The sequence below is a fragment of the Primulina tabacum genome, chromosome 6, assembly GCF_025594145.1.
Source record: "Primulina tabacum isolate GXHZ01 chromosome 6, ASM2559414v2, whole genome shotgun sequence".
In the NCBI taxonomy this organism is placed as follows: Eukaryota; Viridiplantae; Streptophyta; class Magnoliopsida; order Lamiales; family Gesneriaceae; genus Primulina; species Primulina tabacum.
In genome coordinates, this window is record NC_134555.1 from 23,632,307 (window position 1) to 23,652,599 (window position 20,293).

The 20,293-nt window shown below is 37.3% G+C and overlaps 1 protein-coding gene across 1 annotated transcript; it reads right to left on the reverse strand.

Moving 5' to 3' along the window:
• Positions 1-16,446: 16,446 nt before the first annotated feature.
• Positions 16,447-17,606, reverse strand: LOC142548114 (LOB domain-containing protein 12-like). Its single transcript, XM_075656457.1, has 2 exons — positions 17,290-17,606; positions 16,447-16,884 (listed from the first exon to the last, which is right to left on the reverse strand). Exons 1-2 carry the CDS (start codon positions 17,578-17,580, stop codon positions 16,495-16,497), a joined length of 681 nt encoding a protein of 226 aa, XP_075512572.1. The 5' UTR covers positions 17,581-17,606; the 3' UTR covers positions 16,447-16,494.
• Positions 17,607-20,293: the final 2,687 nt, after the last annotated feature.

A 20,293-nucleotide genomic window follows, 5' to 3' on the forward strand; every position in this document is an offset into this window, starting at 1 on the left:
GGTGGTATCAGAGCAGTAGGTTCCTTAGACTGACTTAGAAGCTAGTGAGCGGGGTAGATTGAGTTTTCTTTCCTGCTTTTACATGCTAGCACTACTGCATGTTTTACTGTTTTAATACATGTTTACCTGATTATCTGATTTGATTGGAAACATGTGTTGTGGAGAATGAATTAGAACCGATTCTTGATCAGCAGTAAGAAGATCAGAGGAGGACTGAAACAGATTTGTTGTATTTGGTTACTAACCCTTTTGATAATCAAATATGCCTCCTCGAAGAGTGCCAGAACAGGGTAGTACCTCGGCTAATCCGATGAATGTCACAGCAACTCCTATGGAAACCCTACTAATTTCAGTTGTTTAAACCGCCGACTCTAAAGGACACTGAGACTTCAGTTGACTGTGAGAGTTGGCTAGATGATATAGAGATGCTGTTTGATTCATTGGATTATACAGATGAGCGTAGAGTCAAACTGATTAGGCACCAGTTGCATGATGTTGCGAAGAATTGGTGGCTCACGACTAAGAGGGCTTTGGAGCATAGAGGTATAGTTATTACTTGGAAAATCTTTAAGACTGAATTTTATCAAAGATTTTTCCCAGTATCGTACAGGAAAGACAAGGGTGCAGAGTTTTCCAATCTGAGACAGGGTCAGTTGAATATTGAAGAATATGTGGCCAAGTTCTCTACTTTGTTACGATTTTCTCCACATGTTACTGAAAATGATGAAGTTGTTGCTAATCAGTTCATCAACGGATTGAATCCCAATATCTTTACATTGGTAAACACTGGAAGACCGAATAATTTTGTTGATGCCCTGAACAGAGCAAAAAGAGCTGAAGCTGGCCTGATTTGGCAGAAAAGAGCTTCGTATGTTCCTTCGGTACCGAGACAGCAACAAACCTCTACTCCATTCCAACAACTCCCTCCCAGAGTTGAGAGTGGCAGTAGTAGCAGTGGGAAGAGATATTATATGAAAGCCGGAGGGAAACAATTTAAGAAGCCTGGCAGCAGTTCAACCAGCTCCAGTGGTTCACGATAGAGCCAGAGTGTTACAGGGATCTACTGTAGAACTTGTGGAGGGAGACATCCCACAGAGCAATGCCAACGAGTATTTGGTAGTTACCGCATCTGCAGACAGCAGGGACATTTTGCTAGAGTATGTCCACAGCGAGGTTCCCAAGGATCCCAGGGAGCAGAATCATCTGGATCAGTGGTACAGACTGATAGACGATCAGCTGCTGTTCATTCCTTCCAGCCACTACCGACTACTACTCAGTCACAGCAGAGGCCAGGAGGAAGCCAGACTGTTAGCCAGCCTCCAAGATAGCAGGCCAGAGTATTTTCTTTGACTGAAGAGCAGGCACAGGAAGCACCAGATGATGTTGTTGCAGGTAACTGTTCTTTATGTGGTTATCCTGCTTACGTATTAATTGATATGGGTGCATCTCATACTTTTATATCTGAGTGATATTGCATTGATTCTTGCATTGCCTGTTGAGTCATTATCTGCTGTAATATCTGTCTCTTCACCTTTGGGAAGAGGTCTTATATCAGTGAACTCTGTGAAACATTGTATGCTACAGTATGACGGGCATGAGATTGAGTTAGATTGTATTGTACTTGGGTTGTCTGATTTTGACTGTATTATCGGTATTGATATGCTAACCAAGTACAGAGCTACCGTAGATTTTTTCAAAAAGATTGTGAGATTCAGACCAGAGATGGCTGATGAATGGAAATTTACGGTATGGGTTCTAGATCGAGAATTCCTTTGATATCTGCATTATCTATGACTCGATTATTACAGAAAGGAGTAGAGGGATTCCTTGTGTATTCAGGACGTACTGAAATCGAGCCCATTGTTGCGTGTTTTCTTGATTGCTCGCAAGCGCACGACGTCAAGTTATAGTAAAATGTAATTTTGAGTGCAAGTGTCGATCCCACGAGGAGTGTGCATAAAAATGTATAACAGTTCTTGTAATTAAAATAGTCAAGACTTTATTTAGAAAAATCAAAAGAGATTTTGTTTGTTTAATCAAAGTAATTGAAAACAAAGAATTAATCTAATCACCGAGTTGAGAAATAATAATGAGAGAAGAGATCTAGAGAAATGATTTCACCAAGTTTCCATGATAATTATTCCCAGTAACTCTATATTCACGAATTCCAATTATTTAATGACCAAGAACACTTAATTATTTTATTCTCCATTTCCCAAGTGACGAATAAATTGTATAAATCAAACTTCGATTCAATTATTCCTAATAAAATCTAAGTTTAATTGATACATGCAAACAATGTTCTTACCTAAGCCTCGCTAAAGTTATACGCCTTCCGAACGCTATAAACATTCAACGATGTGTCTCTAATGATCTATAATCCTAGTCCCTCTCCCGAGTTATAGAATTAATCAAACAACGAACAATTTATGGCTAGTAAATTGCAGAGAAATAAACACAGAGAAACACAATTAAATATGCAATGGAATTCAATCATATAAAATAACCACGTCAAATCAACGTGTCCACAAAGCTACATCATTCTCTAGAATGGGAAATTAGTTCATCACGAAATCCAAGCAAAGACAAGACATATTTTCAGTTCTAGACATCGCCACACAGTAGAATATATAAAAAAAGCGAAGGAAAAGATAACAAATCCGAAGTGTCGTCTCCGTCCCCGGATCCGTTGTTTTTCGTATTTGTGGCTGTTCTTCGCACTCTGAATCCTCGTCTCGTGTATGCGCTCTAATTTCTCGTGATTTTCTCCAAGACGGCTAGCTTTTCTCATTTATTTCTTCCCCAAGACGGTCTCCCTCATTTATGACCTAGCAGCGCGCATTTTATAACTTTTCTGGACGCTGCACGCGCGGTTGCGCAAGTTCTGGCGCGGCTGCGCTGCTGCTTCTTCTCACTGGCCCGTGCATGTGTGCGCGCGGTCACGCGTGAATGTCGCGCGGCCGCGCCTAAGCGTCTGGTCATTCGCCTGTATTGGTGCGCGCGCGCCTGCGCGTGATGTGGCGCTGCTGCGCGCGCCTCTCGGGTCTTCAGGTTCGTCTATGTGCGTGCAGTAGCGCGTGATGTGGCGCGGCAGCGCGCACACCTCTGCCAATCACCTTGCATATCATTGCGCGCGGCTGCGCGTGATCTCGCGCTGCTTCGCGCGAGGTTCTGTCCGATAATGGTTGGTTGTGCACTTGTTTTCTTGGCTCACTTGGCTTCGTGTCCTCTTTTTCTCCATTCGTGAAAAGACAATCAAAACAAACCAAAAACGCATAATTCTGTTCGAAACAAGCATAATTCAACATGGAATTTAATATACATTAAGTGCAAATCTTGCACTTATCAAACCCCCCAAACTTAAACTTTTGCTAGTCCCGAGCAAAATAGAATAAAAGCTAATAATTAAGGAAAATATTTACGCAACTACTAAAGTCATGGATATGCGAAAAATGATATTGACCTCTGACTCATCTAATTTCATGTAATTCACGATTTCCCAAGAGTCACGTGTGTGTGTGATATGTCAATGTTCGTTTACCCCATCGAATGCTCAAATAGAGTTGTAATGCCCATTCGCCTTACAGAATCAAGAAATCCTCAGTTCAATTCAACTCACACTTCATCAAAATATAAATTTGCATTCACAGATCACATAGGACTTTATCGGTGATTATTTGGCTCGAAAGATGGTCAATCACAAGTATGCCAAAGATGAAATCACAAAATGAGATGCTTGCAAGCAAGTGATTAAAGTCTATACTCGTTGACAATGTTTTTCAGGTATCCATAGGCTTGACTTGAACAAATTTTCTCCACTAGTATATTGGATAAATGTGACAAGGTTAATAGGTCTTGTAAGCTTGTAACGTCAGGCCACGGTTCACGGCTACAATAAAGGATATGGAAATCAAAATTTGAGAGAAGTAATCAAATCTTCATCATTTTCACTATCATTTCATTCACCATCACTTTACTGATTTCTTCTCATTCATATCCTTCATCTCCCATATATTTTCTTTTTTTACCACTTTTGATTCACATTCTTTTTTTTTTAAACAACTCCTTTTAGCACATTTAACTTTTTCTTTTCTTTTCAAGGAGTATTTGAATCATTACAATAGCCATGAACTTATTTCTCTCAAAATTAGGTAAGACAGTAACTGTATAAGCTTCATTATGTAGTCGTTGTGGGAAATAGAATAAATACAAGTGGGGGCTAATTGTATATCATTGACATACACCACTTGATTTTTTAGTAGGCTCAAAATAGGGTACTAGGGATATTTCATTTTCGTTTGGTAGGCTCGAAGGCTCAAAACGGCTCCAAAGATCGCCTAAATCATTCCTATGTCACATATTATCCGTATTTCGCCTCGAAAAGTGTTCAAACAAGTTCTAGACTTCCGTCAATCCATTAGTCAACTCATACAAACCAGTCACATGAAATTTTCAATAAAAATGATAGATGAAATAGGTCCACGAAGAAAATTTAAGCATCTCAATTAACTTGAAGCTCAAAGGTCTACAATTGACAGTAAGCAAAGAATATAGGCCCAAGGATATTGTGAAAAATTGCCTAGCTCATTCCTATGATTGCAAAAGTGTCAATCAATGTCATGCAAGAATTACCAAGAAACAGATCTCTCTCATCTATTTAGCATCACAGGCATGCAACTTGTCTCTAAGCAAAGATAGTATCAACAAACACGACAGTGCAAAATAATTGTGACTCCTAAGTTATCATGAACACATATATATTTCAGGATCGCAATTCAGTTTTCATCATCGGTCACACATTTTACTTATCCATGACCCTACCTAAGAAATCTAGCATGCAATAAAAAAAAAATCAAACTAACTACTGAGCAATAAAAAAAATGCAAAAAAAATCTAACAAGCAATTTTTACCCTTCCCCCAAACTTAAAGTATGCATTGGCCTCAATGTATAGAAATAAAGAACACGACAACACATACCTCGCGCACGAGTGTCAAAACTCGGGCGCTCGAGCTGTTGTCCGCAGCATCTTCATCATCCACGTCCATGGGCTGCGGCGGTGATAGATCTGGTGGTGGGTAAAATTAACAACTAAGGGCATAAAATAAAATAAAATAATAAAAACAGAATGAATGCTAAAGAAAATAAATTGTGGGTTGCCTCCCACACAGCGCTTGGTTTAACGTCATCAGCCCGACTATACCAATCCTGTTCATGGTGGATCGTATGATATCTTGGAAACCTTGAGTTCTATGTTTTGACCATCAACCTCCACGGTCAGTTTTCCTTGTCTCAAATCAATGACGGCTCCAGCAGTAGCCAAAAATGGTCGTCCTAAAATAGCACGAACATTCTGATTGTTCCCCATGTGAAGCACCACAAAATCTGCTAGAAGCCTTATTTTATCAATCTTAAGTTCAACATCTTCCACAATACCCAGCGGTGTCCTAACCGATTTATCTGTCATCTGCAAGCTTAGTTCCTGTGGGCTTTATCCTACTCAATCCAAGTTTCTCGTAAAGAAAACTTGGCATTATATTCACACTCACTCCTGAATCACATATAGCTTTTTTCACTGATTGACTTCCAATCTCACATGGTACAACAAATTCCCCGGGGTCTTGTAGCTTCTGAGGAAGATTTCCTTGCCTGCCCTTATCATCTTTTACAGTAAATGCCACCTCTTCTTGCTCTGCAAACTGAATGTTAGAGTGTAGGTTCTTGAGATCTTCAAAACCTTTTTTCTTTTGAAACTCAGCCTTCAATTGTAAAAATCTTTGGGGGTAGGGAAGTAAAGAAATATCAACGCATTGATCAAAATCATAACTCTTACCTTTCTTGCCTCGGTTCCTTTTGCTTGGAGTGGGCTGATCAACTTTCTCTTCTTTGCTTACCACTCCAATCTCCTTATGCTGCATAAAAATGGCATTCACCTCTCTCAGATTTGGGTCTGCATTCTTTTTTACAGCGCCTGACGGTTGAGACGTGAGTTGCTTAGTTATCTGCCCCACTTGCGATTCAAGAATTTTCAAGGTAGCACCAATACTTGCCATGTGGGTCTCTAAGTTGTCAAGCCTAGACTCCGTCCTAGCCATCCTCTTACCAGATTCAGAAACGAATGTCCCAACCAAGTCCTCAAATGATGGCTTCCCTTCCCCATTTGATGTATAGAACCCCGGTGGAGGATTCAATACATTCTTATTGTTTGCATATGAAAAATTCTCATGGTTCCTCAGTCCCGGATGATAAGTATTAGGGGAAGGGTTACCTCGATATCCTCCATAGCTTCCAAAATTCTTGTTGTTGATGTATTGCACTTCTTCAGGAATTTGCGATTCTTCAACAACAAACGATGCTCCCTCAGTGTTTGATGTACTCACTTTATTCATAGTCGCTATCTGTGTAGTCAATGCTGATACTTGTGCAGTGAGTGATGTGATAGGATCCACAGCATAAGCTCCTGCTGCCCTCGGTACTCTTGCCCTCTCAGACGGCCATTGCTAGCTATTAATAGTCATCTGCTCAAGTAAGTCATAGGCTTGAGCAGGAGATTTGGCGAAGATTGTGCCACCTGCCGCTGCATCCACAGTTGTACGCGTCTGACCATTCAATCCATTATAGAAATGCTCGATTTGTACCCAGTCTTCAAAACCATGATTTGGGCACCTCCTCAACAACTTCTTATACCTTTCCCAAGCTTCATACAACTGCTCGAAGTCAGTCTGTCTAAAAGTGCTGATCTCAATCTTTAATTGTGCAGACTTCGCAGGGGAAAAATATTTAGAAAGGAACTTCGTCGCCAGCTCCTGCCATGTCGTGATGCTCCCCAGTGGCAATGATTGGAGCCATCCTCTAGCTTGGTCCCTAAGAGAAAATGGAAACAAACGCAATCTAATAATATCGTCAGGAACATTATTAATTTTTACCGTATCTGTGATTTCCAAGAAGGTTCTCAGGTGAACGTGAGGATCTGAAGAAGCAGTTCCAGCGAACTGGTTTTGTTGAATCATATTGATCAGGGCGGGCTTCAGTTCGAAATTGTTTGCGTTGATGGTCCCTCGGGCAATTCCAGAATAATGATTGTTGATCACTGGTCGGAAGTGATCTCTGATTGATATAGCCTCAGGCGGCATCTGTCGGTCATTCTCTCTGTTATCAGCCATCGCTTTGATTTCTTCCCTTCTCGCTTTTCTTAATCTTCTCGCAGTTCGCTCGATCTCCGGATCAAAAATAAGCAAATTAGGGCTGTGCGATCTTAGCATGCACTGTCAAACAGAGAAAGTGAATAAATCAAAAAATGAAATAAAATAAAAGATCTAAATTAAAATCTAGACTAATTGGTAACAATACTGATATAAATTCAAATTTGACACTCCCCGGCAACGGCGCCAAAAACTTGTTGCGTGTTTTCTTGATTGCTCGCAAGCGCACGACGTCAAGTTATAGTAAAATGTAATTTTGAGTGCAAGTTTTGATCCCACGAGGAGTGTGCATAAAAATGTATAACATTTCTTGTAATTAAAATAGTCAAGACTTTATTTAGAAAAATCAAAAGAGATTTTGTTTGTTTAATCAAAGTAATTGAAAACAAAAAATTATTCTAATCACCGAATTGAGAAATAATAATGAGAAAAGAGATCTAGAGAAATGATTTCACCAAGTTTCCACGATAATTATTCCCAGTAACTTTATATTCACGAATTCCAATTATTTAATGACCAAGAACACTTAATTATTTTATTCCCCCTTTCCCAAGTGACGAATAAATTGTATAAATCAAAATTCGATTCAATTATTCCTAATAAAATCTAAGTTCAATTGATACATGCAAACAATGTTCTTACCTAAGCCTCGCTAAAGTTATACGCCTTCCGAACGCTATAAACATTCAACGATGTGTCTCTAAGGATCTATATACCTAGTCCCTCTCCCGAGTTATAGAATTAATCAAACAACGAACAATTTATGGCCAGTAAATTGCAGAAAAATAAACACAGAGAAACACAATTAAATATGCAATGGAATTCAATCATATAAAATAACCACGTCAAATCATCATGTCCACAAAGCTACATCATTCTCTAGAATGGGAAATTAGTTCATCATGAAATCCAAGCGAAGACAAGACATATTTTCAGTTCAAGACATCGCCTCACAGTAGAATATATAAAAAAAACGAAGGAAAAGATAACAAATCCGAAGTGTCGTCTCCGTCCCCGGATCTGTTGTTCTTCGTATTTGTGGCTGTTCTTCGCACTCTGAATCCTCGTCTCGTGTATGCGCTCTGATTTCTCGTGATTTTCTCCAAGACGGCTAGCTTCTCTCGTTTCTTTCTTCCCCAAGACGGCCTCCCTCATTTCTGACCTAGCGGCGCCCATTTTATAACTTTTCTGGATGCCGCGCGCGCGGTTGCGCAAGTTCTGGCGCGGCTGCTTCTTCTCACTGGCCCGTGTATGTGTGCACGCGGTCGCGGGTGAAGTCGCGCGGCCGCGCGTAAGAGTCTGGTCATTCGCCTGTATTGGTGCGCACGCACCTGCGCGTGATGTGGCGCTGCTGCGCGCGCCTCTTGGGTCTTCAGGTTCGTCTGTGTGCGCGCGGTAGCGCATGATGTGGCGCGAACGCGCGCACACCTCTGCCAATCACCTTGCATATCATTGTGCGCGGCTGCTTCTGTTCGATAATGGTTGGTTGTGCACTTGTTTTCTTGGCTCACTTGGCTTCGTGTCCTCTTTTTCTGCATTCCTTAAAAGACAATCAAAACAAACCAAAAACGCATAATTGTGTTCGAAACAAGCATAATTCAACATGGAATTTAATATACATTAAGTGCAAATCTTGCAATTATCACCCATCATTGGCTGATTTGCCAGTGGTATGTGAGTTTGCTGATGTCTTCCCAAATGAGATTCCGGGTTTGCCTCCAGTCAGAGAGATAGACTTGAGCATTGAATTTGTATCAGGTACTGTTCCGATTTCTAGAGCTCCGTATAGAATGGCATCAATTGAACTGAAAGAATGGTTCAATGAGACTCTGCATTGAGTATCAGCAACTGAACAAGGCTACGGTAAAGAACAAATATCCTTTGCCTCGTATCGATGATTTATTTGATCAGTTGCAGGGTTCTTCTGTTTATTCCAATATCGATCTGAGATCTGGATACCATCAGCTGAGAGTCAGAGATTCTGATATTTCGAAGACAGCTTTTAGAACCATGTATGGCCATTATGAGTTTATAGTCATGCTGTTTGGTTTAACGAATGCTCCAGCCATATTTATGGAATTGATGAACCGTGTATTTCAGAAATATCTTGATGATTTTGTGATTATTTTTATCGATGATATTCTGATTTATTCCAAAAATATGATTGATCATGCTGAGCATCTGAGAACTGTGTTGAGAATTCAGAGGGCTGAGAAATTGTATGCCAAGCTTTCGAAATGTGAATTATGGTTGAAACAAGTTGTATTTTTGGGACATATTATATTTGGAAATGGTATTTCTGTTGATCCTAGCAAGGTTGAGGTAGTGATTAACTGGCCTAGACCTACATCTGTACCAGACATACGCAGTTTTATGGGTTTAGCAGGATATTACCGTCGATTTATTAAAGATTTCTCGAGTATTGCGAAGCCAATTACTCAGCTGACATAGAAGAATGCTCTATTTGTATGGTCTGAAGAATGTGAATCCAGCTTTTTAGAGTTGGAGAAAAGATTGACCAGTGCTCTTGTATTGACTATTCTATCAGGTACTGATGATTTTGTGGTTTATTGTGATGTTTCTCATAGAGGATTGGGTTGTGTTTTGATATAGCAAGGAATTGTTATTGCTTATGCCTCGAGACAACTGAAGCCACATGAGTCTCGCTACCCAATTCATAATCTTGAATTGGCAGCCATCGTCTTTGCATTGAAGATTTGGCGACACTATCTATACGGTGAGAAGTTTGAGATTTATTCTGATCAAAAGAGTCTGAAATATCTGTTTTCACAGTCAGAATTGAATATGAGGCAACGAAGATGGCTTGATTTATTGAAGGATTTTGATTGTGAAATCAAATACTATCCAGGGAAGTCTAATGCAGCAGTTGATGCACTAAGTCGAAAGGTATGTTCTTTGTCCTTATCGACGATTGGTGTTTCGAATTTGATTGAAGATTGCTGTTTTTCTGGATTAGCATTTGAGATAGATTGTAAACCGTTGAGACTATATACTGTTCAAGTTTAACCAGAGCTGATTTTGAAAATTAAAGACGCTTAGAAAGTTGATCAGAATGTGCAGAATTCGATTTCGATGGTCAGAGCAGGGCATCGATCAGAATATCAGGTACGTGATCATGTACTGTATGTGAATAATCGTCTAGTTGTGCCAGATGTTTCAGATTTGAAACGACGGATATTGTCAGAAGCGCACTGTATTCGATTCAGTATTCATCCTGGTGGCAGAAAGATGGATAATGATTTGAAAAGACAGTTTTGGTAGAAACAGATGAAAGCAGATATTGCAGAGTTTGTATCAAAATGTCTTAATTGCCAACAGGTGAAAGCCAAAAGAAAGAAACCAGGAGGGTTATTGCACAGCTTGTCTATTCCTGAATGGAAATGGGATCACATTTCTATGGATTTTGTGATGAATCTACCACGATCCTCCAAAGGTTGTGATGCGATTTGGGTTGTGATTGACAGATTAACCAAATCAGCATGTTTTATTCCATACAAGATGATGTACAGACACGACCAAATGACAGAGATTTATGTCAAAGAAGTGGTCAGAATGCATGGAGTGCCGATGTCGATTGTATCAGACCGTGATCCTCGGTTTACTTCGCACTTTTGGCACAGTTTGCAGCAAGCTCTAGGTACTAAATTACATTTGAGTACCGCATATCATCCTCAGACAGACGGACAGTCAAAGCAGACTATCCAGATATTGGAAGATATGCTTAGTGCTGTAGTGCTACATTTTGGTACTATTTGGCAAGATTCTTTGCCACTTTGTGAGTTTTCGTACAACAACAGTTATCAGACGAGTATGGAGATGGCTCCATTTGAAGCGTTGTATGGCAAGAAGTGCAGATCCCCTCTTTATTGGGATGATATCTCCGAGGTACCTGAGATTGGGCCTGATATGATACGAGATATGGCAGAGAAAGTGAAGCTGATTCGTCAGAGAATGAGAACAGCTCAAGACAGACAGGCCAAATATGCGAATATTCAACGTCGACCTCTAGTATTTGAGGCAGGAGATAGAGTATTTCTGAAGATTTTTCCTTTCAGAGGCGTTGTCAGATTTGGCAAGAAAGGGAAGTTGTCTCCACGATATATCGGTCCTTACGAGATTCTCGAGAAGATAGGAGATCGTGCCTATCGACTCGCCTTACCGCCTTCTCTATCTAGAATACATGATGTCTTTCATGTCTCTTTATTGCGGAAATATCTTCTTGATGCATCTCATATTCTTCAGCCAGACGAGGAAGAACTTGATGAGACGCCGAGTTATTTTGAAAAGCCGATCCAGATTCTTGATCGTAAAAAAAAGCAGCTCAGAACGAAGACTATTCCGCTTGTGAAAGTTCAGTGGAGTCGTCATGGCATTGAAGAAGCTACCTGGGAGACTGAATCAGATATGAGACAGAAATTCCCAGAGTTATTTTCATGATGTGAGTTTTCTGTTTAGCTTCTGTTATATCTCCTTCTTGTAGCTGATTTGCTATTTGATTTGATTGCCTGTGATTTCGGGGACGAAATCAGATCTTAGAGGGGGAGAAATGTAATGCCTGAGATTTTTATTCTGTTAATCTGAGATTATTGATTATGAATTGATGTGATTATAGACGGAAAAAATTAGACCGGGAAAGCCAAAAGAAAATATGTTATGTGCGAGGACTGAACCTCTCGAGCATATGCGCGACCGAGCAGGGAGCATATGCGCGAGGCAGGCACAAAACCTCGCGTATATGCGCGACTGGATGCGCGCATATGCACAAGCATGGCAGAGAACCTCGCGCATATGCGCGTCGCGAAGAGAGGACGCGCATATGCGCGAGCAGGAGAAAGTTTGATGCCAAGACCAGTAGGTCTCGCGCATATGCGCCGGAGGAGGTCGCGCATATGCGCGAGACGTGCAGCACAAAGAAGTGAGCCACTTGTCTTGGCCATGCAATATAATGTGTAAATGTACTCATTCCCTTGAAACAGCAGCAAGAAAGAACGAGAAAGGCTCCAGAGGAGATTTGAGTTCCTTCACATAATAGAAGTTGATTTACGCAAAATCCGGCCGTCCGATTTTCAATCCAACTCCAGTACTGTACTTCTCTTGTCAAGAGCTTCGACAGGACATTTGATATCGATAGTTTCGAATTCCAGACTTCGACTTCGTCAGATCGACAATAGAAAGGTATAATCAATGTTGAACCGGGAAGATACGCCTCGATTTAGATTCGACTTGAGTTTCTCAAAACCACATACCTTATTTTATTGCATTGATGTTTGCAATTAATGAGATGGATATGTTTAGTCTATTGATTTATAGCAAAGCATGTATTGAGTCATAGGCGGATGTGCCTAGTCATTGGCTGAGGTGCCAAGTCTTTGGCGGATGTGTTAAGACACTGGATGTTTGGTTTATATCGATGTTGCTTCGGAGCAGATCAACTTCTATTGCTGAGATTCGATATAGTGTGCCAATGTCCAGGAACCGGGATCTCTAGATTAGAGAAGAGTCGAGTCAGAGATTATGAGTCGAGAGTTTGATTTACAGTTTTATATCGATTCATGTCTTTCAGATTATGACACATGTTATTGATATCTATTCCATGCTTTTATATCTGTTTATATGATTGCATGTATACGTTGTTTATACTGGGAATGTATTTCTCACCGGAGTTATCCGGCTGTTGTTGTGTTTGTATGTGTGCATGACAACAGGTGAGACATGATTAGGATCGAGAAGAGCCTGATAGATCGAGATTGATTATCTTATGTTATGTATATTAAAAAATAAATAAATAAATTTAAACTCAGATTAATTAATTGATCCACTTAATCCCAGAAGACGAATTAAGTTCGGATCCCCACACTTCGTACCCGAGTTCAATAATAAGTGGGGCCCTTTCCAGGGCATCAGTGATAATGTCTTGTATAGTATCCTCCTTGGAGGAAGAATCTGAATGGGTCTTGCAAGAAAGCAGCATTGAAATGCATGGTCTCACATTGAAAAGAATTCAAGTCATATGCTACCGACCAAAAGTTGAAAAACCGGCTCCAATCCCGAACAACTTTACGCTCGTGGGGACAGACTTGACGATTTGAGGATTACGACTCATGACAGACTTCAAATTTTCCTCCATCCACTTCATGGCTCGTGGACTGACTGCAAATTTTCCCCAACTACGATATATATGTTCCCACTGGAAATCAGAACAAGCTTATTGAATCTGCTCCTGCACCCCTCGAGTATCTTCTAATGATCAATACAAATTCAAATTGAGTGCTCGATTTCAAACCTATATTAATTTTTAATAAGAGCAAATCCTAGGATACTAATCGGAACCTCGTTCATCTATATTAACTAGCAGTGAATGCATCCCAAGCCGGGACGTAATCAGGATTTAATCTTTAGGTGGGCTAAATTAAATATAAATATAAATTTTTATATGAAAAAATTAATCCCTAAAAAGTTAATGTATCAAGATGTAGAATAAATGAGTAAGTCACAAAACAAGAAACATAAAATACATTTTACAATTAAATAATTTTAGTTATTTTATATTTTAGTCCAAAAATTTCTTCGGTAACTCATCTATGATGTAATTGTACATAATTTAGTTTCTTTTATAATATTTATGAGAATTTCACTTTTTAGATGACTTTGTGATACTACCGTGTGTAGGTAAATAATAAGCCCAATGAATAAATTATTCAATATTTTGGTCAACTGAAACAAATTTGTTAACTCCTATATTTAAATATACGTCAAGAGCCCCATGGACATGATCAAGAAGATAATGTGAGAGTCATGATTTCAGATCACAATGGAAGATAAAAACCAAAAAAGAATCAGCTGTATGTGTGTATATGTTATGATCGCATCCAGATTTACCAAGAGAACGAACCAGAGTGCGAATGTCGTCCTCGCCGAGTTTAGTGAGGCAAAAAGCCTGGATAACTGGGTTACCCAAAATAATAATAATAACAAAAGACAATGCTTCTCTCAAATGCAACATCTCTTACATATTTTATTTAGTTTTACCCCAAGATCAATTTCTCAACTATTGATGACTTCATCATATTTTGTTAATAATTTAAATAACTCATGCTTGTTAAAATTTCTTGGTTCCCACCTCCTCTTGTCGTTGAAAAAACCAGCCATATAAGTTGATTTTTGTATAAGAAAAACAAAATCAAGAATCTAAATAATTTTATGCTAATTAATTAGGCTGATTTTTGGTTCAGGGAATTAATTATATAATTCTGGAGATTATCAAAAAAAGCAGTATTAATATTAAATTATTGAAGTGATTGAGAAGCACTAAATTTAATTATGGATTATTTAAGTACCATGAGCTTAACACTTTCTTGCGCTGCTCCCCACGTGAGAATCCTAATAACAAAGAATTGCCCTCACGTTGTATACTTCTTCCACCTCTACCATATTGCATGTTTGAATTTATTTTTCAAAATAATGGTTTTATAATTAACAATACTTATAGATATTGTTTTTTAATTCAAGGCTTGTAAAATAGTCAGCCAAAAAAGGGAAAAAAAAGGTTACTGTTATTTAAGTCCTTCATGTTATAGCTGAAATAATTTCCACCTAAACGAACTCATTTCCCGTGAAAAAATTGCAATTTTAGTTTTGTAAGGTAGTCTGTTTTATATTTTAATCATGTAGTTTGTCAACCTTTAGTTTTCATTAAAAAAATTATCCTTTCTTTCTCCCAACAAACTATTGAATATTATTTATTTGATACCAGTGTTCTATTATGTAGCTCATATTACATTGATAAACCTATATTGCATAAATTAAAATAAATTTAAACAAAAACAAAGGAGAAATATAAAGCAAAACAACACTCAATATTTCAAAATGAGATTTTTATTTAGATAGATTTTAATATGTATAATGCATATTTTATCCAAGTTGTTGGATAAAAACTCAAAATGGTCAAGTTACACCTAAAACTCAAAACAAATCAATTTAAATGACTAAAAAATTAAATAAATCTTTTATAATGTCAAATTTCAGTTTGTCTTTATCTTTTTTTTTAATATAATTTTAGTTATTTTTTATATGTCGCCCACATGATACTGACGAGTCGAGTACTGTAACATCAGTAGTTTTAGATGTAAAATTAAAAGGCTAAAATTGGAAAGCATTGAAAGAATATGTAAATTGAAAATCAACAACATATAATACGGGATCAAAATTTCAATTTTCCTAGAAATATAAAATAATTGTTTCCCTCCATATGACATATAATTATTGGAATTACACTCCCTACATTTATATTGATAAATTAGTTAATGACTTCGCCATTAAATAAAATTAATGTATCATTAGTCCTTGAGAGGCACCGCCGCTGTAATTTGTTCATGGGAAAAGAATATTAATTAATAACTTTTTATTCAATTAATTTTCCCTATTTCACGTGTTAGGGTTGACTTAGGAGGAAACCCTTGTTTTCAGATATAATTAAACCCCTACTCTTGTCACTTTCTAGACTCCCTTATCCTACGTGAAACACATATTTTTGTCTTGTCTCTCATTCTTACAATGCTAAAAAAATACGACTAAAGGGTTTGTATCTAACAAGTCAAACAGAAAATAAACCAATCAAGACAAGTGAATTTACACTTTTTTTAACTAATATAATATTTTAGATTTAAAATTCTTATAGTTAGTTTCTGAATCATCACTAAATTTTGCCTTAATTTTTTGGCCTATGTTCCCTTCCCTTGACCGAAATCCCGGGACGTCGCCTGAGTCAAACAGTTAAATTATTATTATTTAACTAGTTATTAAATAGTTGAGTATTGATAAAACTAATTAACAATTATGTAGAACTTTGTCATCAAAATAACACATGATTGCTAATTACGTCACACACACATATATAAAAACAAAATTTCCAAATTTATACATATTAATTTTGATAATTTTTAAAAAAAATGAAGGAGAATTTGTTTTTATTTGCATATTCAGATTAATACATCTTCAATTTTTTAGGAGAGGTTCTTAAAAGGTGAAAAGTAGTCAAATTAAGTATTTTGAAATAGCCAAATAAAACAAACTCGTGCATGTTTTTGAAAGAATTATATATTATAAAAATTAGGGATGTTTTCATGTGGTTGAGTCACTATAACTCACTAAAATGTTTATATAAAATCATAATTCTTATGAAACTTAAAATACCAACAAAAATAAATAAATAAATAAGTAAAACAATATAAAAAGACACTAAACAAAACATGAATAATTTATTTAGTCAATATTCAAGAAACCATGTCATGCCCAACGTAGAACTCTTTCTTGAGAGACTCGTATATGACATTATTGCTATTACTATAGATATCATTATTGGAAGAGTTAAAATTGAGAAACTGAGGCAGATGGTTATAGTTATTTTGGAACAAGAATGATTTATCATCTGCCTCAACAAGCAGCGGATTGATATTCGGAAAATTATTCGGCTGATCTTGTTGTTGCATTTGAAAGCAAAGTATCTCGGCTTGAGCCATGGCTAGCTGCATTTGGAGCTGAGAAACTTGGTTTTGAAGGTAAGATATCGCGCCTACGCAGCCATAGACCGGATCCCGAACCCTAGCGTTTGCCTCATAGACGAGGCTGCTCACTGCGTCCGCTCTTTGATGAACTTGAAGTTCCTGCCAGGATGATGGTGATATTGTTAATGTTTGTTAATTAAGTCAAGTAAATGCATATATGAAGATGTAAAAACAAATTTATGTTTTTATGATTAAGAATATCGATTTTCATATACCGTAGCCCGTTAAAGGGTTTTCTTGAAAAGCTCTAGGGTTTTGATGTCGAATTGGTTATTCAGGTTCTTCTGTACTAAAAATTGTTGTAGGTACAGTGTCAGGATTTAGGGGAAAAACTTCATATTTTTTTCGCATTCAGATGGTGTGACCGGTTACTGTTATGCTACACCAAGTGAAGCACACCATGTGTGGACTATCCACTAACTAGATTCATTCCAGGTAATGATTTTGAAGTTGCGGATACGACGAAAGGAGTACGAAAACATGAAGGAAAAAAAAAAGATGTACCTGCAGCATCTTGCTAACATTGCTGGCACCAAAAACCTTGTGAACGATGGCGAACTTGTGAGGGTCATCGGACTGGAAGTACGGTGCAAATACACAATCCTTGGCGCAGCGCCGCCTCAGCAACTTGCACGACGCACACGGGGAGTTTCCACCCATTCGAGAGATCTTGCTTTTTTTTTTTTTTTGTTTAAAGAAGTGAACTTGTGAAATGGTTGTTGGAAAAGAAGTCGCAGAAAGGGTGTATTTATAATGGCTACAGAGTGAGTGCTGTGCGTGTGCGTCCAAGTTCATTTAGGCGTTTAAATTATGACGAGTAATGGTGGATGACTGATTAAATTTTTTAAATATATTTTGTTAGATGTGATTGTTTTTAAGCAATCTTTGAATGTGAAAAAGGTACCCGAAGCATGTGGGATAACGTTAATTAGGAAATTATTAATCATAGCGAAATTATGAGGCGGTAATATATTAATGCAGGTAGGGGAATGGAAGCATTTCTTATAAATAAATACATAAATAATACGACTTCTGTAAATATATATATATTTTTTGTACGTGGCTCATGTATTAAAAAACAAAGAATGATATTGTGGAACTTGATTGCATGAGTTAATAGATCGATGTTGACTTCAAAAGACTTCTATATTATCTTATAAATTATCTTTATTTTGTTATCAAGTTTCAATCTTTAACACGAGAAATCAAAAAATTTGGCCTCAAAATAATTCAAAATGTACACATGCCCATAATTGAAATTTGAAATGGCATTTTGACACATGTTTGCAATCAGATTTTAACAGCCTCTTGAAGGCTGATTATTGCCTTTAAAAACTGAGTTTATGGCTATTGGGAGGAAATGCACCATTATCTAGCTTATTCTTGGAGGCTTATAAATTGAAGCATTGGTTTATTGAAAAATACACTACAATCATTCCAAAAACTTCAGAATTTTCGAGCTGCACCAGCTGTGGAAGGAAGGACGAAATTCTGCAACACTTTCGAGCAAGAGTGCTGCAAGAATATCGAGCCAACGTTATGTCATATGTAGATCATTTAGAGAGAATAAACTTATATTACACGCATTAAAATAAATCTAAACAAAACACAGAGAGTGAAATGAATATTTTGTTCCTTAATTAATTTTTTCCTTGATGATAATATCGGCATATTTAAATATGGAGTTTTGCCTTTCTAGACTAATTAGATTTTCTATTGATATTTTCCTTGTTAAATAATATTGTGATATTAATGATAAGATCTCTAGATATCATATTACTATTTAAAAGAGTTTATTTTCTAATGAAATTCTTGGTTTCCTATGTATATAGGATTCTTTACAACAAATAAAATCTAGGGCAAAATGAGGATATAAATAAGAGATCATGACAACAGCTTGTGGGCGTGACTTGTGTGGTTGATGTTTGTCGAGAATCGAAGGAAGATTAAAGAATTATATCAGTGAAGATTTGGCGTGATCGACTCACGCTATTTGCTGTGTTTTCGTGAGGTGTTGGAGACACTCGAAGACAACACTCGTGTGAAGTGTCGGTTGAAGAGTTATTTGTGGCTCCGGAATTCGGTAATACAATAGTTGCATATGTGGTTTTATAATTATTTATTTGAGATGTACTTTACTTCCTTGACTTGTTAAAGAAGATCGTTTTTCGTACTTTCACTAGTATTAGTTTGTTAACTATTTACAATTTTATAGTGAATATTTTGTCATGAGGCACCGCATCTGTTTTATAATTGTGCATGATTTATTATGTATTATTGTAGTCATAAAACTTTATTGGTTTGTTTAATTTATATATTTCGTTGCATGTTGTGGATAGGTGTTACCACATCTTCTGTAGAGCCCAAATTTCAGTACACGTAAAACCCATGCATTTATTTAATTGTTAAATATTTTATTTAAGTTTAAAATGATTTAGTGATGCATGATTTATATAAACTGCATTATTTTAATGTTTATGTGATGCACGTTAAAATATTTTTAAAGTTTCATGTTTCAGGAGATTATTCGATGCGGGACCGAGGAAAAGAGACCGGTGACGAGTTTGGCAAATTTTAAATGCGGTATTTCATTTTAAGTTGGGTTTGGGGCATTCTAAATAATTTATTTAGTATTTAACCTTTTAAAGCCTAAATTGTTTATTAAGTGATTTTGAAGCTTCAAAATTTTAAAAGTTTAGTGGTTGTGTGTTTTATTTAATTGGAGGATTTTGTAAATGAGGGGATTATCTTTTAATTAGCATTTTTAATTGTTAATTTAGCGTATTATATTCCCCAAATTTACTAAACTCACGCCCACACACATTATTACACACACCACTCACGTAAGTCACACACACATATTTCATTTGCGCACACACATTCTTCCATCTCATTTTCTTGAGAAAGAAACCTAGGGTTCTAAGATACACAGCAGCCGCCCCCTCCCTCTCCATATTCTCCAGCAAATTTCAGTGATTTTATTGCAAGAAATTAGTGTCACGTTCATCCCGGATCAATCCTCGCACTCGTTCCGCGTCGGAGTCGTCGTTTCGATAACGTTAAACATCAAAAGGCAAGTATAATCTCTCTTTTCTGCGTCGATCATGTCATAGTATGTGTTGCGTTGTTTTTATGCGTAAAATCCATGTATGATGTGTAGTAGTTTGAGCAGAAAATTTATCGATGCGTATTGAAATAGTTTTTAGATCTAAAATCCCGTTTTTCACTGTATTTTGAGTTACTGCGATTTTTCAGTCGAGAATCTGAGATAGCTTTCAACACAAAAAATGTAGAACTTTTTGATACCTTCGATTTGATATAAGATTCAAAATTTTTTGATAAAAATTGAGTGAGTTATGGCATTTTTCGTGGGACTGGTCAAACTGCGTTTTCAGAAAATCATGATATTGATTCGTTCTTGAAGTTTATTTGTTGCAGGCTTCGTTGGGGATCGACGGACGATCGTTGTTACGTCTATGTATGATTACTATGATGTTGGGTTGGTATT